Below are 26,613 nucleotides of genomic sequence, written 5' to 3' on the forward strand. Positions count from 1 at the left end.
AAAGCAATGATAAATATATTATCATTATCTTTAAATGAGTGAAAATATACAATATATTATTAATAACAAAATTATAAAATGATATAAGTTTTGACATCATTATGCTGATAATATTCAATCTATAAGTTTTTTAGCTTATATTCAATCAATAATAGTGTATGTGCAGGTATTCAAATTTAGACCAAGTCAACATCTCACTTCAGTTGGCTTTGACATTAGGATGATCTTTAAGCCATTTGCATGGTCAAAGCGTTGATTAATTTCTCTCTTTATCGTCCTCTCTCCTAAATCTTCGAGTCATATATGTGTTGGGTCATGTGGGCTTGGACAATTTGAGCTAAGCCCAAATCAGTAATTAAGAGAGAAAGGGCAAAATTGGGCAGCGTGAAACGTGTGTGTGCGCAGATCAGATTGCAACGTGCGGCGGCGTGCAGAGAAAAGAGAAAGAGAAAGTAAGGTTTCAGTTTTCTGCTTGACGATCGGTAGTCAAACGTTGTCAGTTTCGGCCCAAATTTTATGTGGAGAATCCTTGCAGCAAACTCTACAATCCTAATGGTGTTGATTTGTAGTTTACCCTCTCTAAGGTATTTTCCTGCGATATCCATTTTGTGAGACCTAGAATTCTATGTGATGAAGATATGCTATTCTTGAGCCAAGATCTATGTTCTTGATGTTATTATGATCCTTTAGTTATTCTAGAAAAGACCTACTGTAAACTTCTCACTGTGTGATTGATTATTTGCTCTATTGTTTATGCTGTGCTGGTTGATATTTTCATTTGGATATCAAGTTGGTATTTTGATGAGAAACCTATTTTGATACACAAACAGGGAAAAGATTATTCCGATTTCTTTCCAACAATATGTTCTACTTTTCCTCTCTCTTTTGGCATCCATCTCTTTCGGCTGCCTTGTCTCAGCTTCCCTTTCCTCGAACGCCATTTCCTTAGAAGACAACAGAGCTCCATGGCCACAGTGTGGAAGACAACACACTTCAATTCCACGAGAAAACTCCACTTGAAGAAGGCTTCCGAGTCCAACCCAACATGTGACGACCGCTCGTCTTTGAAGTCAAGAAAGTGATCAGCTACCGCAATCTGATGGCACTCTTGTGTCGTACTCGTTGCCGACATGATCATGAAGGACTGGTCTGCGTATTCTTAGTTGCGTACACACATATGTGTTTCCCCCCTCCCCGTTATCACTATGGGAACAAATGTGTCAACTCAATACACCCCATCATGTTTATGGATTTGAGACTCGACTCGATAACGTACGTGTGCTTCTCATGTTGGATTCACGAATTTATTGGGTTTAGATCTCAGTTAGTTTCCGGTTAGACATATGTTGTTTGATGGTTATCGTCCTCCGGACTTGTCTCACCCATATGTTCTTAAAATTCGATGGACCCACCCATCCACCCACCCAACTCGAAAAGAGACTCCACCAAATTATATTTTGTTTTGTTATTTATTTATTTTTCTGATGATTCTATTAGAATTGATCTGATTCCAATTCCAACTACAAATTCAGTTTGTTTGAGTTAAATACAAAACATAAAATGTAGCTCCATAAATTGGAACTCAGAGAAGAGATGAGATGTTGTCATCACAGTAGTTTTGACTTTGAGCTGCTGCATAATTAATTGTAACTGCTTATATTTGACCATATCCGCTTTAAAGAACAGTGATGTAATTTATAATTTCAAGTCAACATTAGCTTACAGTAGAAAGTGGAAATTAATTATAATGCAATATATACATTTATATGAGGGGAAACTAAATTGCCCAATGTTTTTAGAAAGAAAAATAATGTACACTTAGATGAAGTAATTAACATTTGTTGGTTTAGTCCTAAGAAAGGGATGGGTATGGCATTTGATTCCGGAGGAACCCTTGATAACTTTCCCATATTTCGTGCACCGTCGTCGCAAACACAGTGGAGGGAGAGGGGATAAGAAAGATGCATGCAACCGTGCAGATGCGGTTCCCATAATGTCTTTAATGCCTTCCCTCCGTGTCTTGACTTCCCAATGCCGAAAGATACACTCCACTTGTTCTCTCTCTTCCTCTTTTCATTTCATCTCTCTCCTTTTCCTTCTCTCCTTGAGGTGAGGTGGTGGAGGAATGCTTGTCACCCTGCACTGTTTTAGCTCCCTCTCTTCTTCAACACTTCCCTTCTCCTCGTCCTCTGTGAAGAAGAAGAGCTTCCCAGTTTAGGTTGATCTCCGGTGCTCCTCTACTGTTTGCTTCGATGGACGGGCGCACTTGCAACGTCTGCTTCCGCCGCTTCTCCGACGGCTACGCTCTTGGCCGTCACATGCGCTCTCACGTCACCTCCACAGCCCCTCGGTCGAGGTCGTGCCGCCCTGGAGATTCCCACTCCTCCGTCTCCTCTGGTCATGCTGCGTCGGAGCGCGACGTGGAAGAGGAGAAGGCGGTGGAGGTGGGACTCTCTTGTGGCCTCCGCGTGAACCTCCGGAAGAACTTCCGGCTCGTGGACTCAGAGTTCTCCTCTTCCTCCTCTTCTTCCTTCGCCGCCGACGAGCCAGCTGGCCCCTGCGTCGTCGTTCCAGACTCGGAGAGCGAGACGGAGTCACCCCGCGCCCGTCGCCTCCGAACGAAGAAGCGCCGCCTCGGGGCCACTGCCCTTTCGCCGGATCAACCGGATGCGGAGCCGGCGAGCTCCGTTTCGTACGCGACCCCCGACGAGGACGTCGCCCTCTGCCTGATGATGCTCTCCCGCGACTCCTGGGCCGCCGCCCGATCGCGGCCCCCGCTCCGGAGGGGAAGGAGTCGGCACCAGTGCGACGCGTGCAAGAAGGTGTTCCGGTCGTACCAAGCGCTCGGTGGCCACCGGGCGAGCCACAAGAGAATAAACGGCTGTGTCCCGGCCGTGGAACGCCGAGTCGCCAGCTCGGCCGACGGCGTCTACACCAACGCCGATGCCAGAGTCTACGAGTGCCCCTTTTGCTTCAGAGTCTTCAGCTCCGGCCAAGCTCTCGGCGGCCACAAGAGGTCGCACTTTATGTCCTCTGTCACCAACAAATCGCCGTCGAGCACCTCCCCTGTCCCCGCCGTCACCAACTACGTCCGCAGCTTCGGCCTTATCGACCTTAACCTGCCGGCGCCAGCGGACGACGACGTTGAGCTGTCCGCCATTTCCGATACTGAAGTTCCTTTCCCTACCTCAACGTGTGGCAAGCATGCAATCTAAGCACTCTCTCTCTCTACCCACAGCACAAAGAGAGAGCAAACTAAGCCTAAAGACACAGAAACACAAAAAGGGTCGAAGTTTTGAGATAAACTAAGAAGCTTCAACTCCTCCTCTTCCAGTCTAACACTGGATAAAGCTGGTGATTTGATTATGTTGTTGATATTGCCCTCAAACAGGGGAGGAATGCAGAAGCTTTTCTTCACCCTTTCCCTTCTTCGAGCTCTCATCCTTTCGCGAAGCTTTCTCTGCGGGTTACTCCTGGTCTGGGCTGCGCGAAGAGCGGCTTCGATCGAAGTGCGCGGTTCGGTTTGGGTCCAATTGCACACTTTGTAGGCGGTTCGAACCGGAACAAGAAGAAATTGAACCGGGTCCCGCAGAAGCTATTTGGTGGAGCATTGGAAACTCTTGCTATATCAAAGAAAACACCTACCCGTCGTTGCCAGTTTCCATGGCATGTTTTTGCTTCTCCCAACAAAAGCATCGAACTGTTTTATATTACGTGAGCGATTAAAGGACAGCTTGGAGTGTACATGATGCGCGTGAGGGTGGGAAAGGAATAAAGTAGGAGGGCGAGAAGAATAACATGTATCATGAGATAGGTTGGCTGTTGTCGACTGGGGCAGAGGGAGAGAGAGAGAGAGAGAGAGAGTTGAGTGTGGGGTTGCGGGCTTTCCACTCTTCACACAACTTTCAAGCGAGCATTGGAATGGCCAAAGGAACAACTCAAAGAGCTGCTCACTGCTGCAGGTTACTGGCTCAGCTCCTTCTCTTCCTTTCTTCCCGTCTCACTTGCACTGGGAATCTCAATCGTAACAGCATAAGATGAATCTCTACTTGCAGGGATAAAACAAGATGATCTGAACAATATAACTACGAGAAATTTATTTCCTTTAGGTAGGAAATCCATGGTCTCCATGTTGCTTAAGATGGCCTCGTGCATCCTTGACTTGAAATCCATGGGCTCGAGTAGGTTTGACACTCAAACAGGGCAAAGACTTTAGCTATCAAACACCGAGACATTAAATACGGATTACTTCCATGCAGCACTCATGCTAAGGTACAGATTCGACATCTAAACAGAGAAGCTGCCACAGAGATTTACTGCAGTGCTCTGTTGTCTCATCGGGAAACAGTCGACGCATGCAGATCAATGGCAACGAAAAGTACTAGAAGGCTGCATAGAGATGAAATTAGGTTCTTCGTTCCACAGAAAGCTATTCCCGTCAGAAGATGTGAGAGAATTCATAGAACAATTAGTATTCGGCATCCCCAGAGTTGACTGATTTGATTGGTGATCAGGGGAAGCCATCATGGTGACGTTTCTTGCATGCACAGTGAGGTAAAAAGATTTATCAAAGGAGATGGAAATCCTTCACATTTGCGCCAGTGCTGTCCATCAAATTGCTGTGGTTTCAACTGTGATTGCTGCACTTCCAGAGACCACGGCTGCCTGTTATAACTCAATTAAGAAGCATTTGTGTGTCATTATGATGTTTATAATTAAGAAGCATTTGTTAATAATGTGTCATTATCACTTGGCAAAATGAAGTATCGAGGCTTGGAAGATGATGATGATCAAGTGCTTCACTTTTACTCTCTACCTTTTTCACTTCCCCTGCCTTTTTATGCAAGAAGAGTACACAGTTACATGAGGAAGGCAGTAGCTGTGATGATAATTTGTAGATTGTAGGTGGACAAGCAGATCTTTATTTGCAGTGGATGTTCATCCACCTCAAGTCTTTTCTCCTTTGCTTTTGTGCAGATTTAACTTCAATATACATATATATATAAGATTATATTCTCAAGTGACTGTAATAGAGAATCATTAAGGATCTTGGAAGCAAAAGATATAGTATGATAGCTCCAAGTCTAAAGAATCTTGAATTATAATGCATGCTAGTCCCTTTATTCAACCCATGGCTTGGTGAGGATAACCATATATATATATATGAAATATTGACCTTCAACAAAGACTTTATATGAGGAAAGTATTCGATTTTATGATTTTATATTTCTTTCTCAATTTTTTATATTTCCCCTTATAAGTCCTCAATTTAAAGATGGAAAAGATAAGAAAAATATACTGAAAGCACTTAATGTATCCAAACATAATAATTAGTTTACATGAAATCAATTAATTCCTTTAAAAAAGACTTTGATTGAAATTAAGCTCTTAAACCAACATTAGTATGTGCATATAATATCCCCCAAAACCCTAAAATCTTGCATATATATTATTATAGTTAATCTCCATCAACTTATATTAGTTAACTATAATTTGAAACTCCAATTTATATTTTTTCTTTATAAAAAATATTCTTATTTTTAACTCAAACAAACTAATTTTTAATACAAATTTAATATATATATATATATATATATATATTAAAATTAAAGTACTTGATGGCTTGATATATACTTTAGTGACTAACATATTCGGATAACCTTATTCTGAGAAGATTTGGACACAATACTTTCTACTATCTTAACATCTTGATTAATATCATTACATCTACAAGTTTAGGAAAGTAGATGAGATATGGGATGTTATTTATGCATTTTATATCCTTAATAATTCGAGATCAGGATAATGTAACATTTCTTTTAATTTAGTAATTTATGTTTTTTACATTTTGAGGAATACAAATTTCAGGAAAAAAATCCCAAAAAATAAGGAACTGCCAAACCGCAGGTTAAAAGTAATAGAAAAAAACTCTTGTTTTTATTTTAGGAAATCCCCTTTTCCCCCCTCTTTGGCGGGTAAATAAAAAGAAGACAAAAATAAAATATCAAAGAGCGAACGCGTATAAGAGAAGCTCCGTAGGGGTGGTGGGATGCCGGCTGCTTCCAAACCACAGTCTTTTGCTGCTCCCACTCTCGTCGATTCCAAGCTGCTTTGATCGATTCGCTGCAATCCTCACCGTCGTTGGTAACTCTCCGTTCCTCTCCGTCGCCCAATTTCCACCTTCCATTTCTGCTTTTTTTTTTCTTGTGTCTTCTCTCGTGGATTTCTTTTTCCAATCCGTAAGAACGACGACGCACGCCGGATCTTGGTTAATTTGTGCCTTTGGCCGCGATTCCCTCCGAGGAACCTATAATGGCTGAAAAGTTGGGAGCTTTAGCTTGATGAATTTGTGGAGGTGGTGATGGGAGTTGAGTAGATCTGAGGGTTGTTGAGGTGAATGCTTCCTTTTTGTTGAGGAGGAGGGGATCCTTAGCTCGTCGGTGTTTGTTTCTTGTATCCGATGGCCTCTCCTCCTCCGTTCTCGTTGGCGGATCAAACCGATGAGGACTTCTTCGACAACCTCGTCAATAATGATGATTTGGTTTTTGCTGGATCTGTTTCCGAGCAGGCAACCACCGAAATGGCCTTTTCTAATATGAGCATCGATGATGTCGGTCTTCCATTGGAGGACTCGAGGCTGGGGGTTTCTGGATTGGCAGCGACAGATGGAAACCGTCAAGAAAATGGGGTCACGCAGTGGCCCGGATCTCCCAAACCCAGATCCTTGGTGGTGGAAAGCAGTGCAATTCCCATATCAACTGATTCATTTACCTCTAGGGTGGAAGTTGAAACCTTTGATTCCAAGGACGAGCAACAAGAGGTTGTGGCATCGGCACCATTACCAGCTCGTGACAATGTGGTCGCATCTGGAGGTTCGACGGAGACCAGATCGGAGTTCGGATCTCCAGGTTCGTCGCTGGGGAAGAACACTGGATCAAAGGAGACGGCTGTAAAGGAGGTGCAATGGAGTGCGTTCAGAGTTGATCCGCCGCAGTTTGATTCAGATGGATTTGGATCCTACACAAACTTCTCGACGGAGAATGTGGGTGAGTGCGGCAACAAGCTCGAAGCTGAAGTTGACCAAAAGTGTAGTTCTGCAGACAATTCAGCCGCTGATGCATGCTCATACTTCGAGTCCATTGAACAACAAGATTCTCAGTGTTATAGCTTGCCGAGTGAACAAACTCCAGATGTGAATGAAGCTCAATACTGGGAGAGTCTCTATCCCGGTTGGAAGTTCGATGTTAGCACTGGTCAGTGGTATCAAATTAATGATTATGATGCAGCAACAACTGCTGAACCAGAAACCAGCAATGCAATGAATGAACAACAACATGATCAAGACAAAGTTTTGGCTGCTGGTAATGGAATTATTATGGACCAGAGTTCAGAGGTTTCTTACTATCAACAGTCTGCTAACTCGGTGGTGGCAGAAACAGCTGAGGATAGCTCCACTGGTTATGTTTCCAACTGGAATCAGGACTCTTATGGTAGCACTGAATATCCACCTAATGTGGTGTTAGATCCTCAATATCCTGGATGGTACTATGACACTAACATCCAGCAGTGGCACACACTTCAATCTTACACTCCGGCCGTTCAGGCAACAACTGGTACTATACATGGCCACTACAGCCAGGTTATGGGAATTCACTGGGATGGCTCTAGGAGTAAGTCTGTTGAAGAAAACATGCAACAACCTGAACCAGTGGACGAGGGCATCCCTGATTTCAATGACAATCGACAGAAAATAAACTTATATAACACAATGGGTCATGCAGCAAACTGTATGGATGTCCAAGTAGGTACTAGGGACCTGGAACCACTGTCAAATTATGATTACGGCAGTAGTAATGGTGCAACAAGGCTCCAGAACTTTCTGCCTGCAAAGAATATGGACCATGTTAATCAGCCAAAAGTTGACCAAAGCTTCCAGGCATACTTATCTCATGGGCATCAAGGCAATCAAATGGCAACCTACCATTCTCAGCGATCAATGAGCTATGAAAGTCCACCATGTTCTAGTTTTTCTTATGCTCTAAATGAAGGCAGATCTTCAGCTGGGCGTCCTCCGCATCCTTTGGTTGCTTTTGGTTTTGGTGGTAAACTCATTCTCATCAAAGATGCAAGCTGTTGTGGCTCAAACTTGGATTATGGAAGGAAGGTAGCTCTGATAACTTACTCTGTTAACTTTTCTGATTGAATTTTAGAATTTAAGAGTTTGACAGAAATCATGTCAGTTCTTTGTTGCTCTGAGTCTACGACAGCAACATAAAGTCTTTTGATCCTGTTTTTGAAACTGATGCTTTGATCTCTTTCATAAAGGATTCCATCGGGGGTTCAATCTCCATTCTGGGTTTAATGGATATTTTGATGAAGAAAACTGATGATTCAACCACCATAACTACTAAATGTGGTTATTTCCATGCATTGTGCCAGCAATCTTTTCCTGGTCCACTTATAGGTGGCAATGCCTCAGCAAAGGATGTGAACAAATGGATAGATGACAAAATAGCACATTCCTTGGTAGATGCTACTGAAGGAGAACTGCATAGGTTGCTTCTTTCATTGCTGAAAATATTATGTCAACATTATGGGAAACTTCGATCTCCTTTCAGTTCTGACCCATCAGTTGAGGTAAATATTTGATTGGTCTTCTTAAGCTCATCTTTTTGTACTTTAATTGTATCTAGTTAATGCAACTTCCGATTATGAACTTGATATTTTTCTGCCAAATTCATGTTTCATAATGCTCCATGAGATGCATTTTGCTGGTTTTCTTGTAAATTCTTTTGCACCTGTATAAGCAATATCCATAGTAAATCATTTTGATGATTGATTTCTGGAAGCAAAGTATTGAGGTTGCAGTTTATGCAAATGCAAAAACTGACAATGTAGGCTGCCAATTAACCAATCTTATTGTGTCTTTCTAGGATCTACATATTTAGATGATAAAGCTCAGTGGAAGCATAGTTAGTGAAGACATGCTTCTGCTTGTTCAATTAGTTTCACTAAGTTTACTTAAGAGGAGGAAACTGACGTACTTTATCTCGCTGGGGTTGTGGTTTAAGTTTTAGAAATTCCCCTAGAGAAAATATCCCATTATTGCATAAATCAGTCACTTACTAGCCATTTATTCAACATATTTAAATATCTCAATGTGAAACAACTGGTTCCTCTGACTTTTCTGTGCATAAACATTTATTGTTACTTATGCATAATATCCGCAAACTCAATACAGGTTATATGCTGTTAATTAGGACACATTCCTGTATTGAGCCACTGATGGTGTTTGGGCTACTAGAAGTGATATTTATTGGCTGTGGCATATTCTTCTATTCCTATGATTATGGCAGGAGTTATCATGTCTTGAGCTGTAGAAACGTATGCATAAGGAGTCATCTTCTTGAGTTATATTTGTATAACTACTTTAAAAGTTAGCATTCGTTACCTTACATGGTTTATGATAAAGAATAAAATTATCTGCTCTGGATGCTTCTTATCTTTCATACCTTTGTTAACCTCTACAGCCTCTTACTCCAGCTATTTGTTTCTTCTTTTTCCAACTTTGTAATATAGCCATATCCACCTCATCAAGCTACATACTCATTCTACCTTGGTTGCAGTTCTAGAGGACCATGAGGAGATCTTGTTGCAGATATTTTCCTGATCATGCAGAAAACTTAACATGTTGGATTATATATACTCATTCGGTTGCATAGAAGTAGATTTATTGGTTACTGATGTATTTTATGTAAAGATTTCTTTCTTCCTTACTACCTGCCACTCATTCAATCCGTTGATGACTTGATGCTGGTCATCACTTCATTGATCTTTGTGCTGTGATCTTTTCAGAACTAACAGGAAGCTCTAGGCATCTTTTTCACACTAATCTAGTTAAACTTAAAGACTTTTATTGTTTTGATCAAGATGGTGTCTTGACATGTTAGTTTTGAGCTGCCATGTATTAGGGAACATAAAAGGTGCATACGTCACAAGAAATTGATAACTAATAGGGATACTTTAAGATTTTAGTTTTAATAGAGGATTTTAGAGGACATCATATGGTGAGGAAGGAATTGGAAATGCTTATCGTCATACACCTCCATAACAAAATATTAATATAGTCAAGAGGCTAGTTTTAGACATCAGGATACTATTTATTTTCTTTATCATTACTTTGGCCTCTACAGGTAGCAAATGGCAGTTATTAGCCTGTGAAACGCACTGCAAATAAAATTTACCTTTTTATACAAAATAATCCATGTTGCCTAAGTGGATCTATCTAGGTCCCTCATGGATTAATATATTATGTTTCATAATGAGGAATTCAATGTGCTAACATTTTCTTTTTCTGAATAGGACACCGATGGTCCAGCATCTGCCATTACTAATCTTTTTGCATCTGTTAGCAAGAATGGTACTTCTTCGGTGCAGTATGGCTCTATCACAGACTGCATGCAGTACCTGCCTTCTGAAGGTGATATACAGGTAAAATTTTATATTTTCAATGTTTTTATTGACACATTATATAATAAAACTTTCTGCCACTTGATCAGGGAACTGCCATTGCAGTGCAGAATCTTCTTGTTTTTGGTAGAAGGAAGGAGGCTCTTCAATGTGCACAAGCAGGCCAGTTGTGGGGACTTGCTCTTATTCTTGCAGCACAGCTTGGCGAGAAGGTATTTGACATTTTATTTTGCTAAACTGATAATGGTTCCAATGTTTTTCAAAGAGCTTCCATTTCCTTTAAGTTAATGTTTTGGTTGATTACTTGCAGTTTTATGTTGAAACTGTCAAGCAAATGGCTAATCATCAGTTCATATCTGGATCACCTTTGAGGACATTATACTTGCTTATTGCTGGACAACCTGCAGATGTATTTTCTTTCAAGAACTCCTCAGATAGTAGTTTTCCCACTTCTGATAATGCACCAGAACAGTCTATGAAGGTGACAATAAATCAGATACTTTTCTAGAAAGTGACTAAGCACTTCATGTCTCGACTCAATGTTTAAGCAAGATGTAAAACTTATTTTGAGCAACTCTCTTCTTTGTTTAGATTGTATATGTGATTTCTGATGTCACCAATATAATACAGGTCCTTTCCAATGGAATGCTTGATGACTGGGAAAAACATCTAGCTATTATTACCGCAAATAGAACAAAAGATGATGAATTGGTAATACTTCATCTTGGAGATTGTTTGTGGAGGGAAAAAGGAAAGGTTTGTATTTAGTATTTTATCCTTGATTAAATCTAGCTAAGGATCTTAACTTTTTTCTATGTTTAATATTCTCTGTACCTTTGATACAGATAGCTGCTGCACACATCTGCTACTTGGTTGCCGAAGCTAACTTTGAGTCATACTCTGACAGTGCAAGAATGTGCCTTCTTGGTGCAGATCACTGGAAGCATCCTCGCACATATGCCAGTCCTGATGCTATCCAGGTTGTGCCCATTTTCTTTCATCATTAGTTTTGGTGGATTCTATGTAGTATTTTGTGGGTTTTTTCTTTGATAATGTTTTGTGATAATCTTTATGGTCATAAAGTTAACCAAATGATATAGAACCCTATCCTGTTTTATTGTGATTGCATCCTGTTTCTACTGATGTGGCTGATGATTTTAAGCATACGTAATGGTTTGTGAGTTAGTTTGTTATAGTGATTATATGCGATCGTATGCTTCTAAATGTTTGTAATCTATGACAAGTAAACCGGTAAACTAGCCTTTTTCCTTTTCTTTATCTTTTTTCCAAATGAAGCTATATGTTGATGTCGGATGTGAAGAAACTAATCTAGTGATTATCTATGCTGGGTCAGTAAACGCTTCTGCAAATAGCATCTGTATGCATAGTCCCATGTTAATCTACTGTCCAGTGTCCACTTTGTTGATATAAAAGGTTCTGGTGGGACCCCCACTATGGCTTAAACTCTCCTTTTTCTGCATATGCAGATTTTATATATTAGGGATTCTAATAATTCTATCTCTTCCCCCAGCTCTGCCTCCCTTCCTGGGGTATTTCGAAATTTTGTTAGGGTCTAAAGATGTGAAAATGATGCTTTATCTTGATGTTTGATTTCTTCTCAACTTTACTTCTTCATATGTGACCTTTTGCCTACTTTAATCTATTTTGAAACTAAGGTCTATTGTTGACTTTTAGATGGAAGCTGGCATATTCTGAAATATGTTTGATAAGATTTTTGTCTTAGATGTTTTAAATCTTAAACAATTGAACATAACAAATTTTCTTGCAGAGGACAGAGTTATATGAATATTCAAAGGTGCTTGGGAATTCCCAGTTCATCTTGTTACCATTTCAACCATATAAGCTTGTATATGCTTACATGCTTGCAGAAGTTGGGAACGTTTCTGATTCTTTGAGGTTGGTGACACTGTAATTAGTTCTTTTCTTGATGAATTTTCCTGAGCTGGTATTTGTCCAATGTAGGTATTGCCAGGCGTCCTTGAAGCTGCTGAAAAGTTCTAGTCGCACACCTGTTATTGAGATGTGGAGATCACTATTTTCATCTCTAGAGGATCGCTTGCGAATGCATCTGCAGGTACAATTTCCCAATCCACTGTTTACTACCCATAATAATCTCCAGTTTGTTTCCCTTGATTTATATTCATTATTACTTTTTCAGGCTGGGTATAGCACAAATTTGGACCCTGCAAAACTTGTTGGTAAATTATTTACGTCAATTGATAGATCCATCCACCGCATGATTGGTACCACGCCAATGCCTCAGAGTGGCACAAATGGCAAAGAATATAATTCTGTTGCCCCAAAAGTAGCTAACAGTCAATCCACAATGGCCATGTCATCCTTAATTCCGTCAAGTTCCCAAGAAAACTTGAATGATTGGGCAATAAATAGCAGGACTATGCACAGCAGAAGTGCATCAGAGCCAGATTTTGGCAAAGCCTTAAAGCAGGTAGATTCTTTCCTTCAGCAATTTTTTTACAGTAACACAAACTTTATTGTAAATGTTTATACTACATTCTTGACCATGTTCCATTTTGAGTTTGTGGAATTATATTGTGAGCTTTCTACTACTTCATTCAGGACAAATCTGTGGATTCAATCTCACCTGACTCAGAGAGCAAAGCTTCATCGCGTCTAGGCCGTTTTGGTTCTCAGATTTTTCAGAGGACTGTAGGGTGGGTCTCGAGATCTCGTTCAGAATGCCAGGTACATTTTCTGATGCCTCACAATTTTGAAAGAGCAGGACTTGTATATTTATTTAAACCACATCTTACCTTTTCAATTGTGAATGAAGGCAAAATTGGGTGAAAGAAACAAATTTTTTTATGATGAAAAACTCAAGAGATGGGTGGAAGAGGGTGTTGAACCTCAACCTGAAGAAGCTTATTTACCACCTCCTCCAACCACAGTTGCCCACCAAAATGGGATTTCTGTCAATGACACCAATAGTGCCTTTAAGAGCCCAACTCACAATGCTAATGGAATACTGGAAACCAGTTATCCTAGTCCATTACAACATGCTTCAGGGATCCCACCCATATCGCCTGGCCCAAACCAATTCTCAGCCCGCAACAGAATGGGTGTAAGATCTAGGTGGGTTTCTCACTTTTACTACAAGGAATTATATACTGTTAATTGTGGCAAAAATTATGTTAATTTGGTCTCTTTTCTAGATACGTCGACACATTCAACAAGGATGGAGGGGTCTTCACAAATTCATTCCGGTCACCCTCTACTCAATCTGTTAAGCCAGCAGTTGGTGCCACATTTTTTGCTCCTGGCATGCCTGCAACTTGTGATGTTACAGCAGGAGAAAGCACTTTAGGAGCTTTGTTGGTTTCTGAATCTTCTACTACAGTAGATAAGGAAGCATCATTTTTATCATCATCGCCACCGATACCTTTAACTGTGCAACATTCTCCTGGCATGGATACTAACACCTTCTCTAAAAAGGGTGCAGCAGCAGTGCTACAAAATAACAAAGGCTCATTCTCTAATGGTTCACCGGCACCATCATGGAGTGGAAAGTACAACAACATTTTCATGCCTACAATGGCTGGAGTGAACTCCTCTGAAGATGACCTTTGTCCATGATGATTGCTGGAGCAATTCATCTCTGCAGCTTAATTGGGTTAAAATGGGTGATGACCTTCATCAGGTTGAGCTTTGATGTGTGGCTGTCTTGTATATCCATATATGCCTAATAAGCTGGTGGCAACAGATGATATATATGACGCAGGACCCAACAGCTTACTGATCATGGAAGAGTTTCCCTGAAGAGTTTAGTATGCTTACAGAGGCACAATCGCAGTCCTTGGATACATTCTTTTAAATTAAAAACATGTGGATGCAAGTTTCTATACAGAAATTGTTGTGAAGGTTTACGAGAAGATGAGTCGGATCAGACGCTAAATAATTTCTTCTGAATCACAAATAAACAGCATTGTCGTTGTTCATAAAAATGATAATGTGGGGAACAACTTGTTCTTCTGATTGTTTGTATGGGCAATCAGCTAAATTGTAAAGCGTGTAAAAGACAATTTATGGTTTAATATTGTGTCAAAACTTTGCTTTGGGATCACTTGGGTAAACATCAAACTCTCACTATATTATTCCAAGAAATACATGCTTGCCACTTATTGCGTGGTTCGAATACAAATATGAATGATGGAATGATCAGAAGAAATAACGAAATAATTTGCTGGTATGATGGCATCAACTTCTATGGTTTGCTGTATGGAGATTACAAATGTGTGAGCTATTGTTTGAAGAGTGTGTATGTTTCAGCTCAGGGATCGGAAGGGCCGAGCCAATGTCTTCCGTTCACGAAACTTTTGACGAGGAACGGCCGTGCCGTCTCGAAATCGAGCTCTCGAGCCCACGAAACACCACGCACTGCTGCTGCACCGGGACCGTAGCATCTATAGACGCCGAAGAACGCCGTCCTGCGATGAACAGAGGAAGAACAGATCAGGCAACAGACGATCACTTTCTACTATGATCATTTACAGGAGTAGAGAAGATGGAGGGGTTCACTTACTTGTTCTTGTTGCTGTTGTGATTCCAGTCGTCCCACCCGCCCGGCGCGACCACATCGTCGAAGTAGGTGTAAGCGAAGACGATCCTCGAGTACTGCCCCATGGCTCGCCCCACGTAGAGCTTGCCTGAGCCTGTCACTCGGCAGTTCACGAAGGCGAATCCAGTTCTTTCGCACGGGCTGTTCCTGTCCTGAGCTGCGACGGATCCAAACCGGTTTGCGATCGAGTGGAGTTGGCAATCCTGCTCAGAACCGGATGCGTTTTGACCACAGGAGGGGAATAGGTAGAGAGAGAGAGAGAGAGAGAGAGAGAGAGAACTGCTACGATTCCTTACCTTGTACATGGATCTGCCATTGCCGAAGATGAAGTCGATGGATCCCTCGATGTAGCAATCCTTGAAGTAGTGTCGCCCCGCGTCGTCGCAGAGGGTGTCCTGCGCGCCGTAGAAGCCGCAGCCGAAGAAGTACGCCTTGTCGCCTGAGATGCGGAATGCTGCAGCTTGCCATCCTTCCATGCCCGGCATCGGTGCTGGAGCCGTGTTCTGCCATTCCAAACCTCATTAGCCACTTTATCTACTCAAATTGCTCTTGTTTCTGGTTTCATCGGCCATGAGGACTTGCTCCTTGGATAGCTTGTTGAGCTGACAGGCCATGCTCGAGACCTCTGAATGAATCGATCACTCACCTTGAAGCTAATGTTCTTAGCACTGAAATGGTTAGCAAAAACAGTCACAGAAGCCGTATTATAAGTCCGTAGTTGTTGCCCGTTGGGTCCTCGATCGCTGGCCCGGTCGTGCCACTCGATCACCGTCACGTTTCTGCCGGCCCCTTGGAACGTCACGTACGGCTTCGTCGCCGGCACCACTACCTTCTCTCTGCAAACACCAAAGAGGAACAATCAACATTTAAGGAGGAGGAGGAGAAGGAGAAGAAGAAGAGTTACTTACATGTAGCAACCAGCATGGATGTGAATGATGACACGCTTGGTGTTGTTCTCCGGGACGGAGTCGACGGCCTCTTGGACAGACAAGAAGTCGCCGGAGCCATTGGCGTCCACCACGATGGTGTGCTGGCTGGTGGGCTCGAACCATTTGTGCCGGTGCGGCTTGGTGGAATTGAGCTCACACGCACTGCAGTGCACTGACACAAAGAGGTAGAGAAACAAGAAGAAAAATCTTAGAGACTCCATGGCCAATCCAAATGCTAACAAGTGCAACGCAATTAATGAAGAGAGAATAGAGAGACGGAGAGCCTTCAAGTTGCGATTCCAGTGGGAACCGCAAGCAACTCAAAGGACAGACGAAAGATCGATCTGCGACAATGGAACTAATGGTGGCGATGCAGGTGTGCGTGTGTGTCTGGGGCTATAATAAGATCAAGAACCGCGTGATGAGAGGAGGAAGGTTATAAGAAGAACAACAGTATCGAGTATAAGTACTAGTCGTAGTAGTTGTCGGGCCAACGGTAGTGATCCGAGCTGGGAGGTCGCAATGGAGGCCTTGGGGAGAGAATAACGACAACACGTAGGGACTGGAGACGAACATGCAGGCCACTGCACAATGATCGTAACACAGCCCTAGGCATGGGAATGGTACCTTCACTGCAACTGGTTTATTTTATTGTCTGAGGAAAACCTCAAGACCACAACAGTAACCCATCATGTGACCTGATGACATCTTCTCTCTTCCTCTCTTGCACACACACATACCGTGAGGACAGGGACAACAAGGAGGCTACGAGGGGAAAAGGTTGGAGCCTTTGGCAGGAGTATCCTTTTGCTTTGTAGTGACTTTTCAGCTAAAGGGAGAGGGGGAATGGCAACGGTCGTCTCTCCACGGAGAAAAGTGGAGGATGGGATGAGGCTGGAGGCATGGCGTTTAGTGTTTTCTGTAAGGTAGCGTGCATGGCTTGGGTGTTTTTATGCTTAGGAACGTTGGAGTGACTGCACGGGGAAGAAGACGGGCGGATTGCGACGGGAAGCAAATCCCAGTCGAGGACGAAGCCGGAGACTGCACGCGGCGGGGCCCACCCAACGGTCGGGTTTCCCTCTCAGAGACTGCCACGTCGGTACCTGCGGGTTCACGGGTCGACACAGGAACCAGGCATCGTACGGATGTGTGCTGTGCCGTTCTTTGGTTGCATCAACGTAACAGGACAACTAGACGTTGACACGTGTCTCAGGTTTGCCCATCGTTATACAGACAGACTTCCGACGTGGATAATTTCAAAGCAAAGGTTCTAATAAGTTTATTTCCAAAAATATATATATTATTATGATAATAGGATATATTTATATCTGATTCAATTATCAGAACATTTCCTTATTTTATAAACTTAAACATAGCATGGTAAACATAAAAATGACTAATGTCTTTCGAAGAAATGTTGATATTCACAATCGACAAATCAAAGATTAAGCATTATTTTGTCATATTAGTTTTTATAGTATTACATAATATAGAGATAAATAAAAATATATTACTTTAAATAATATATTTGTCGACAATGGTGTTCAACAAATTCAATTACATGCTGAATTGATTATGGTATTTGAATTCAAACAATACCATTAATAAAAGTAAGTCCAAAATTCAAAAAAATCCCAAGTCACATAAACTAAATATGCGGAGTACACAAAATTGAACTTCATATATCTATCTTGTAAGTGTTAGCATAAAATCTGTAATCATGCTATCTGTAATGCGAAAAAAATTTTATGTCAAGATTGAAATCAAATAAATTAAATCTAACAATATTACGATGCGTACCTTTCTTGTTGTTCAGAAAAATAAACTACGCTTCATCTTCGGATATAAAATATCAATCTGTAAAGATCTGCAAAGAGAACTAGATCCTTCTCTTCTCTTCCTATCTTTTCACAAGACCACCTAAATTGGATTAGGGGATTAGGAGAGTTCCTCCCATTAATATTATCTCCTAAGGAATCCTACTTTAATATGAACTTCTTTTCTATTGCCCAATAACCATAATCAGAATCCAACAATATCTATAATATATCTTACCTAATTAAATAGAACCATAATCTAACGGTAGATCTTATACTTTCATCAAATAAGATTTAACTTTAGTATTGAACTTTCGTATGTATCAAACTCATACTAAATAGATGAGTGATGTCACATATATCATATAATTAACACTTATTTGAGTAACTCTTTAAAGTATACATATATATATATATATATCAACATATAATATTTTTAGAATTAATTACTCTAAAAATTATTAGACTTTTGAACAATCGCATATGTCATAAATGAGCAGATATTTCAATTAATACTTACAAATCGTATACTTTTAAATAAACACTTTCAAATACTTCTTAAGATTTGAAAACAAATTAATCATACAAAACCACAATTAATCACAAATCATTCTTTCTTTGCTAAAGAATATAAAAATTATAAGTTAATAATCATATATGGATGCAAAACTATAAAATGCTACTGTGATGAATGATCATATATTTTCTTCTCATTATTTACTTTAAATATTTTTATGAATAATAAATTCTTTTAGTTCTTTTTACTTTTTTTTTTCTTTCCTCTTCTCTTCTTCGCCTGCTGCATGTAGGTTCCTCCTCCTCCTCCTCCTCTCTCTCTCTCTCTCTCTCTCTCTCTCTCTCTCTCTCTAGTCATCTATTGTATCGAACCTTTTCTTGTATTGATTGCCATGCAATTTCCATAGATTAATTATAGATTATCTTTTTATCCTTTTATTTCATATATTTGAATTCTATTAGTATCACATATTAGAATTCTTATAATTCTAAAAAATAAATAATATTGTTTATCTTAAAAACATAACACATGACATATTGGATCGATATGATGGATAAAAAGATAATTTTAATATTTTATATATTAAAAATAAAATAAATATTAAAATTATTTTTTTATATATTACTTTTATATCGAACTAGCATACAGTATCTATGTGTTTATTTTTTGTCAGTTGACGATGTCAAGACAAATAAAATTATTTATTTCACTCTCAAAATTTTAGAAATCCTGATATAAGTTTTTCAAATACAGATAGGGTTAAGTATCAAGAATAATATATAATTAACCAATCAGTACACAACATTCCATATTGTCAGGTTACTATACCATATGATTTTTTTTTTTCATTTTATCATATTATTACTCAAAACTTTAATAAATCATATGGTATGCAACAATTAAATTATCAGATAACTTACACCGATAGCCATAAGATCACACAAATAATATTTATTGATAAATCTTGTATATTTATAATCTGATATTTTTTTTTAATTTTTAATAAAATATATTAAAAATCATGATTCACAAATATATTATATCAAAATATCTCATCAATAGAAAATTTATGACTCCTCAATTGTTTAAATAAAAATATTATGATATGAAAATCATTAACGTGTAAAATATCATGTGATCAAGATAATATTTAAATATTCCAAATCTTATATGGCACTTGCGAATACAATCTTAGCCTTCTCTATCTTCTTTATCCGAAATTCTAGAATTTTATTTTAGATAGAATTTCATTATAAAATATAAAATTATATTTAGATTCCTATTTTCAAATGTAGAATATTATTTACTATGCTCTCTCAAAATACATTAATTATATATTATTTTATTTGTAAAAAATATATATTTTTTTTCATTATGCTTTCGCCGAAACAGAAATTGGAACGGCCGATGGGAACTGTGGCAGCGCCGCCTCGTCCTCCCATCGGAACCTTATCATCTTCCTACAGCTCTCTCCGTTTTGGTGGAAAGATCGGGGTTAGCGTTAGGGTCAATGCCAGGTCTTCGGCTTCTTCCTCCGCGACCGGTGAGGAGTTCCTCCCCAATGCTCGCCGACGGAAGATCGACCCTACCTGGTGCGGCGGAGGATTCAGCCTCGGCGTCGATCTGGGCGCCTCTCGGACTGGCCTGGCTCTCGGCAAAGGCTACTCTCCGCGGCCCCTCATCGTGACCATCCAGGAAACCCTAATTTCCTTTTTGTTCTTGCGAATTAGATTCAGGGTTAACTTGGTGTCGGATTAGGTGTTGGCGCTAACGGGTCAGAAGCTCGAGTTGCGCCTGCTTGATATTGCCGAAAAGGAGGTCTTGATTTTTTCTTGAAGATTTGTAGATTGGTGTTTTGTGTTGATTGAGATGATGAATGTATTTGAAATTTTTCGTTCTGGATAGGAGGTCGATGAGTTCATTATTGGGCTTCCGAAATCTCATGACGGAAAGGAGACGGCACAATCAAACAAGGTTCGTAGCATCGCAGGAAGGCTCGCAGTACGGGCCGCGGAGAGGTGAGTGATCTTCTGCTCTATTGCTTGCGAGTACAATTTCTTCTGAACCGTTTGCCCCAACTTTTTCGTCCCACTAATCCGTCTTGTGCCAGAGAGAAATAGATCTCCATGTTCGTGTCATTATCGTAGAAACGTTGGGTGAAAACAAATTATATTACTGAAATAGTTGGAGAAATCATATGTTTCATTGTTCTCTTGATGATGATGATTTATTTGAGTATTACCTTGTTCATTGGAGTTGCTGGCTTGGATCAAATTTTTATGCTTGGGATTCATCTGAAACATCCCGAATCGAACCTAGGGGTCAAAACATAGATAAGGGTGCATAGAAATCAGAACTCGCAGAAGAACACAAAATTTTCAACTGCTTTAGTTGGAAGCCTTTGTCTTTACATCAGACAACTTTGCACCTGAAACTGAAACTCCGTAACCTAAATTGGCCTTTTATAGTGATAGTTCATTAGAGAGAGCTTTGTGGTCAATCTTAATTGCAACAATTTGCCTTATCTGGCTACATATCCATGGTGGTTGGTGGTTAGTGCAGTATCTAACATCCGCATTTTACCATGCATACAAAGGTCTACCATCTATATAGGGACCCGTGGTGCATAAAAATGTGATCGAGGTGAAGACAAATAGCTTCTCCTAGTTCTCAAAGGGGATGGCCAAACAAAGAACAAACAGGGAATTTTGCTGATTCTTGTTCATTGTTGAGATACTAAAGAACATATTATAGCCTGATTCTTGCTATTCAGTATTTCATGTATAAGGACAAAGAAACTGTGTTTTCATCCCTATCATAGTGATTGATCTCACAAGGGAGACAAGATGTAAAATATAGTATTCTACATATTAGTGAGTGATATTAAAATTGGTAAGTAGCAGCCTCACAATCTCTAAAGGTTCACACCAATCTCATCAATTCACTATATCATAAATTATAGTGAAGGAAGAATTTGATTTGTGTTGAAGTCCCAAGATTCGTGTCTGAAATACAAATATGTACTTTGCATGAGTGAACGAAGGAGTTCAGGTAATTCTATCTAAAACAGGTAAGAAGTTATAGTTTCTTTGCGTAGAATTATTTTTTGTATTCCATGAATTGATGATCAGTGTCTGGCATGAGTGTCTAGGCAGCCTAGTTAAACATAGATATGTTAGTTAGACTATTGCCAAATTTTTTGACATGGAAGGATACTCATGCATACAAAAAGATGCTACTCATTTGTCCTGAAGGATTATATACCTTATGATGTTGATACAAACATGCAATCATGTGGAAAGCCTAAAGATAGATGAAAACAACGATACAAGTTGGAAGAGAGAAACTCTGGCATGGAGTCATTGAATCTAACACACCTTTGGATCTGACATAGGGATGTTAAGTTTTGTTAAACTGAGACTCTTTTGAGTAAGTTTAAGTAGGAACTTTGGGTGGCTGGACTGTGGATTTTTCTGGACATAATGTTCAGAATGTTGAGCAAAAGGTTATTACACTATGTAAGAACTAATCCTGTTTATCTTCTGCAGGCTCTTTGAATGCGTAGAGAAAAATCTTAATCGTTTTATGTAAAGCCTATGATGGTTTATATGTTTCTTGAAGAGCTGGTAGCCATGTAAACTTTCTTTTTAGTCATTCTATGGCAATAGGAACCTGGTCACATTTTTTAGATATTAGTTTGCCTATTGCTTTAAAGTATCTTGGTTTGCTAATTAAGATCCTCAGTTATGTGATAAGGGGCATAAATTTCCATGTCAGTCAACAATTTCAGGTTAACTTGTTTATGACATTGTCTCAGTGTTGCAATTGCATAACTAAGACTGATGATCTCTATTGTATCTTCTTGTTACCCTGTTGTGCATTTTAGATTAGCTCGATGCTATGGATTTTCTATTGAGCACATATTTTTGTATGTTCCTGAAAGAGTTTATCTTATAGTCGGTGCAAACAATTTTTGATGCTAATATCGTCCATGTGCAGTTTGTGTTTTATCTATCCTGAGACAGTTACGCTCATATACAATTTTTAAAGTGTGCAGAGGTTGGAGAGTTTTTTTGCAGGATGAGCATGGCACTTCATTAGATGCCCTTGATTATATGATAGACATGTGAGATTATCCTCCTTTTTTTTACATTTTGTACTTACATAATGCAAATGTTATATTTTGGAGATGGCTACATTTGGTTATGTTTATGAGAAAGCCGTTTGGCTTTCACACACGTTACTGTATATCTTTGATAAGGACACTGCACTCTAGGGTGTTAATGTTAGACTCTTCTTTGGTTATATGTACTACCATTTGGTGATTTTGTGTTCTTTTACAGTGATTTAATATTCAGAAAATGATTGCCTTACCTTTATTTACTGATCTAATCTGCATTGTCTTTCTTATTAAAAAAAGCAATAATTTAATAGATAATGGTAAGGTTAAAAGTGTTCGAGTTAAGCACCTGCTGTCGGAGACAGTGGCCTGTGGTTGTGGACATATGTTTATCATGTAACCACTTCTATATCTTCTATTAGTTTCAGATTGTTTATGATATTTAAAGTATTGCTAAATATAGCTTACATTCGGTTGTTTTTCCTAATCATTAGTAAAGTTGCAAAATATGATCTTCTAATTTAAGTAAATATGGCTAACCTGGAGAGCCATCAAATGTCCTTTCTCAATCAGACCATATTATTATGTTGCTATTGACATTACTATGTTTTTTTTTTAATTTTCTCATGGTTTCTTTATGTTGCACTGTGTGAGAACCCAACTTGGGTTATATTACTTACTGTTCTGAGTGATGTGCAGATCAGATTTCTGATGGAAGCTTACTTTCTTTCAGGGGCCTAAAAAGGTCTGCTCGCCAAGGGAAGATTGATGCCTACTCTGCCATGGTGTGTCATATATACTTTCTGAAGGATATCTTAATGCTTTGCCTCGTTCAAATTGTACATTGTTTGCTCTGTTTCAGATGGTCCTGGAGAGATATTTCTCTATGTCAGGTCTAGGAACTGAACTTGTTCTTCCTAAGCAGTTGGAATTACATGAAAAACTTCGAAAGGGTCCCTGCAGAGATCTGGATTTCTGAAGATACAGAACAGTGAAAATTCAACCCTTTCCTTTTTCCATCTAAATGTGGACTGGATATGCGGAGAGCTGAAGGTAAGGCTCATATGTGCACCCCCCCCCCCCCCATTAATGAGTTTTATATCATGTTAATATTGTATGTGCTTTTGTGAAACGGTGTTTAACCTTTCAATATCCTTTTTCTTTCTGTGCAGTGAATCTTTTACTTGACGGGGATCTATTTGTGTGCAGTGCATGTTGCACAAACTGCTGGTAATTGTATTAAGCAATAAGTATACACGGTTTTGTTGGTGTAGCAAATATGATAAGATCCTATGTCACAGACAGGTTCCTGTTGTATTTATAAACTAAATGGTTGCATTTTATGTCACAGACGCGTTCCAACTGATATGCAGGGTTAATGATACCATTGATCTGAAGCTCTCTCTAATCTGTAAGATGATTCCAATTTGACATTTGTATGTCGAGCGAACATTTGTCTCAGGAAGCACAGTCGCTGGGATAAGGAAACTGGATGCAGGTAACTAAAACCAAAAAGAAAGAAAGAACAGTGGACTCTCTCTACATGCTCGAGTGTCTCACTTTGGGTTAATACGCTTTGCTGGACTCGGACAGAGGCGTCGATTCTCCCAGTCTAGGAAAGAAGGCCTCCCGTTCGAGTAAGCTGTGCAAGGCGCTCACCACTCTCGCCAGCGATGCCCACACCACCGGAGCACAGCAGAAGGCGTACCCAAGCAAAAACAGAACCCTGGTGATGCCATCCGAGTACCAAGGGAACGCCATCACAAACAGGGAACCCGATATCGCCAACAACAGCGCGAGTACCGGAAGAGCTGGGAGTAGGAAGACGCCGGTCACGATTGAGCACAGCGCAGTTGCTCCGAGCAGGTAGAGCGGCCAGCCCAGAAGCGGATGCACCGTTCGCGGGACGAGGAAGAAGGGCACGACGTGTGCCACAAATATGGACCACAGAGCTGCCACCTTCACCATGGTGTACAGGAAGGGGACGCTCTTCTCCGACCGCCGGCTGTAGCAGAGCCTCGACAAGCCCGGCCGTGCTAGCCGCGTGACCACCATGATTCCCAGATATATCGCCGCCTGGATCAGCATCGCCGGCGCCTCCGCCCCGTATCTGCTCATCGGGGCAAAAAACACAAAGGTGTTAATCGAAACTGTTTTCTTACTCTGCTTCTGCTTACGTTTGGTTTACCTACCCGAGACTGCTTCGTCGTTGCTCATGCCATTGGAGACCCAGCGGCAAGATTGGCCAAGACCACCAGTACCAAGGTTTCAGCCATGGCAAACTGGGGAACGTGATCACGCTGTTGGGTCCGCATGGTACGTTCCACCGAAGCTTCAAATCTGTGATAACAACAACCAGATCCAATCACACACAGTCTGCTTGATGTCCAACAACTTGAAGTAGAAGGGGGCTACCGATCAAACTCACAGTAGTAAGAAGCATCCATCTGGTATCCCAAAGGAAGTCGATAGGTTCCGTCGAGCTTGCTACCGTTGGCGGGCGGGTGGAACATCGGCCGATCGAGCAAGTCGGGGAAGTAGCTCACCAAGAAACCCTGGTCCGCTCCATCGGGGTTCTTACGACCCATCTCCAGCTCATGAAGCATGTCCTTGAACACCACCATCGAAGGCTGCAATCCAATGCATGTAAGAAAAAGCTGAATGCAGGAAATGCTCGCCAAAGCTCGAGCTCGACTGGTGCGGAGATGGTACCTCAAGGACAAAGAGGCCGGTGTGGAAGATGCAGGGGTTGATGAAGGCGGCGCAGAACTTGCCGCACTGGAAGAGCTCGTCGGTGCGTTGCAGGAAGAGGTTGTCGGAGTCGAGCATGACCACTCGGTCGTACGACACCAAGCTCCACGCGTAGAGCTTGTTCAGCGTCAGCTTGAACCTGGTGTTGAAGTTGCCCTGCTTCTCGTATGGATTCTTCAGGTTCGCCACGGTCACCACCTTCACTCCGTCTGCCTCTTTCCTGTTGGTTCATTATGCCCACCGTTCATTAGAGGTAAGTTCGTTATTTTGGAGGAAGTGTAGGGGTAATAACACGAATCAGTAGCGTAACGAGTCCTTTCTTGGTGGTCAACGATGTCGGAAGTCAAAAACCTCGGTACTGACGAAGTAAAAAAGGCAGCTAGAAAAATGAAGTCGGAAATATAGTCATATTAATGCTAAGAAAAAAGGGAAAAAAATCGATCGAACGTCTAAAGTTAGCCGTTCGTTAAGGGTTTTACTGCCATCTCCACCGTTCGATTAACCAATAGCATACACATAGAGAAAGAAGCTTACAGGGTTTGGACCCATTGAAGGGGGACGTCGGGGGAGGCGATGACGACGAGGTCGGCGTCGACGCCGAGCCGCGTCAGCGACCGCATCATCACCCGCGTCGCCACGTAGAACTCGTAGTCCCTCGGCGTTCCCATGTACATCATGGCCGCGTACGCGTGCCGCCGGCCCCCGCCTCCCTCCGCCCCCGCCGCGGCCGCCAACGCGAGCACGAACACCACCACCACCACCGCCCGCCGCAGCCATCGCTCCCACCTCTCGTCCATCTCTCTCCTCATCGAATCTCAAAACCAAACCGAAGGAGAAGAAGGATGCGGAGGAAGCGCGATAAGACTGATTTATAAGCAAACAAAAGGGGAGGGTCTGGGTCGGAGACTAAACTAGCTGTGAACACTTCGTTTCTTTCTATGTAATCTCCGCTAAGAAAGCGATCGGACATTTCGTCGAACACCTCACGCCTAAAACTGTCTTAAGACCCAATTCATAGGGAACGACCCAGGCAAGCGCGGAGGGGGCAAAATTATAATTAGATATGCGCCCAAACCCATCATTTATGATGGTGAGGTGGAGCCCAATGCTCCGTCCAATTGGCTAATCGGTCGTCGGGTGAGATGGGCGACCCGCGTCCGTTACGAGTGGGAATACCACAATTGCGGTGGTCAAAGAAGGTTGGCCAAGTCGCGTGCCGCTGGCGGTCCGGTCCCACTTGCCAAGTCAATTACATCGCGTATTGCGACGACCAGGCGTGGCAGGTACGAAAATTGATTCTAACGTCATCTAGAATACAAAGTATATATATATATATATATATATATATATATATATATATATATATATATATATATATATATGTGTGTGTGTATATATATATGTATGTATAT

At 40.9% G+C, this 26,613-nt stretch overlaps 5 protein-coding genes across 6 annotated transcripts; 3 read left to right on the plus strand and 2 right to left on the minus strand.

The window, feature by feature from the left end:
- Positions 1–1,943: 1,943 nt before the first annotated feature.
- LOC135609099 (zinc finger protein ZAT4-like) lies at positions 1,944–3,417 on the plus strand. The gene has a single exon (XM_065102189.1). The coding sequence runs from the start codon at positions 2,253–2,255 to the stop codon at positions 3,213–3,215; it is 963 nt and encodes a 320-aa protein (XP_064958261.1). The 5' UTR covers positions 1,944–2,252; the 3' UTR covers positions 3,216–3,417.
- Positions 3,418–6,025: 2,608 nt separating this feature from the next.
- On the plus strand, positions 6,026–14,572 carry LOC103984027 (protein transport protein SEC16B homolog). 2 transcript variants are annotated; one of them, XM_009401545.3, is made up of 14 exons: positions 6,026–6,144; positions 6,569–8,164; positions 8,326–8,637; positions 10,363–10,491; positions 10,560–10,682; positions 10,781–10,951; positions 11,101–11,226; positions 11,316–11,450; positions 12,260–12,387; positions 12,454–12,565; positions 12,650–12,940; positions 13,072–13,197; positions 13,286–13,584; positions 13,665–14,572. In XM_009401545.3, the coding sequence occupies exons 2-14, from the start codon at positions 6,581–6,583 to the stop codon at positions 14,083–14,085; spliced, it is 3,957 nt and encodes a 1,318-aa protein (XP_009399820.3). In that variant the 5' UTR covers positions 6,026–6,144; positions 6,569–6,580; the 3' UTR covers positions 14,086–14,572. The 2 variants fall into 2 exon arrangements, with proteins under 2 accessions (XP_009399820.3, XP_009399739.2); XM_009401464.3 differs by having other exon boundaries at positions 6,048–8,164.
- A 1-nt stretch (position 14,573) lies between these two features.
- LOC103984174 (probable pectinesterase 68) lies at positions 14,574–16,617 on the minus strand. Its single transcript, XM_065104562.1, has 6 exons — positions 16,467–16,617; positions 15,976–16,168; positions 15,714–15,903; positions 15,364–15,570; positions 15,032–15,270; positions 14,574–14,936 (listed from the first exon to the last, which is right to left on the minus strand). The coding sequence occupies exons 1-6, from the start codon at positions 16,570–16,572 to the stop codon at positions 14,780–14,782; spliced, it is 1,092 nt and encodes a 363-aa protein (XP_064960634.1). The 5' UTR covers positions 16,573–16,617; the 3' UTR covers positions 14,574–14,779.
- Positions 16,618–19,700: 3,083 nt separating this feature from the next.
- LOC103983813 (uncharacterized) lies at positions 19,701–23,816 on the plus strand. The gene is made up of 7 exons (XM_009401143.3): positions 19,701–20,013; positions 20,089–20,148; positions 20,236–20,348; positions 22,388–22,456; positions 23,184–23,235; positions 23,313–23,503; positions 23,623–23,816. Exons 1-6 carry the CDS (start codon positions 19,705–19,707, stop codon positions 23,427–23,429), a joined length of 720 nt encoding a protein of 239 aa, XP_009399418.2. The 5' UTR covers positions 19,701–19,704; the 3' UTR covers positions 23,430–23,503; positions 23,623–23,816.
- Positions 23,817–23,837: 21 nt separating this feature from the next.
- On the minus strand, positions 23,838–26,240 carry LOC135610266 (putative glucuronosyltransferase PGSIP8). Its single transcript, XM_065104564.1, has 5 exons — positions 25,736–26,240; positions 25,163–25,421; positions 24,879–25,080; positions 24,643–24,790; positions 23,838–24,560 (listed from the first exon to the last, which is right to left on the minus strand). Exons 1-5 carry the CDS (start codon positions 26,008–26,010, stop codon positions 24,017–24,019), a joined length of 1,428 nt encoding a protein of 475 aa, XP_064960636.1. The 5' UTR covers positions 26,011–26,240; the 3' UTR covers positions 23,838–24,016.
- Between the last annotated feature and the right edge of the window lie 373 nt (positions 26,241–26,613).

Source organism: Musa acuminata, chromosome BXJ2-4, assembly GCF_036884655.1.
Source record: "Musa acuminata AAA Group cultivar baxijiao chromosome BXJ2-4, Cavendish_Baxijiao_AAA, whole genome shotgun sequence".
NCBI lineage: Eukaryota > Viridiplantae > Streptophyta > Magnoliopsida > Zingiberales > Musaceae > Musa > Musa acuminata.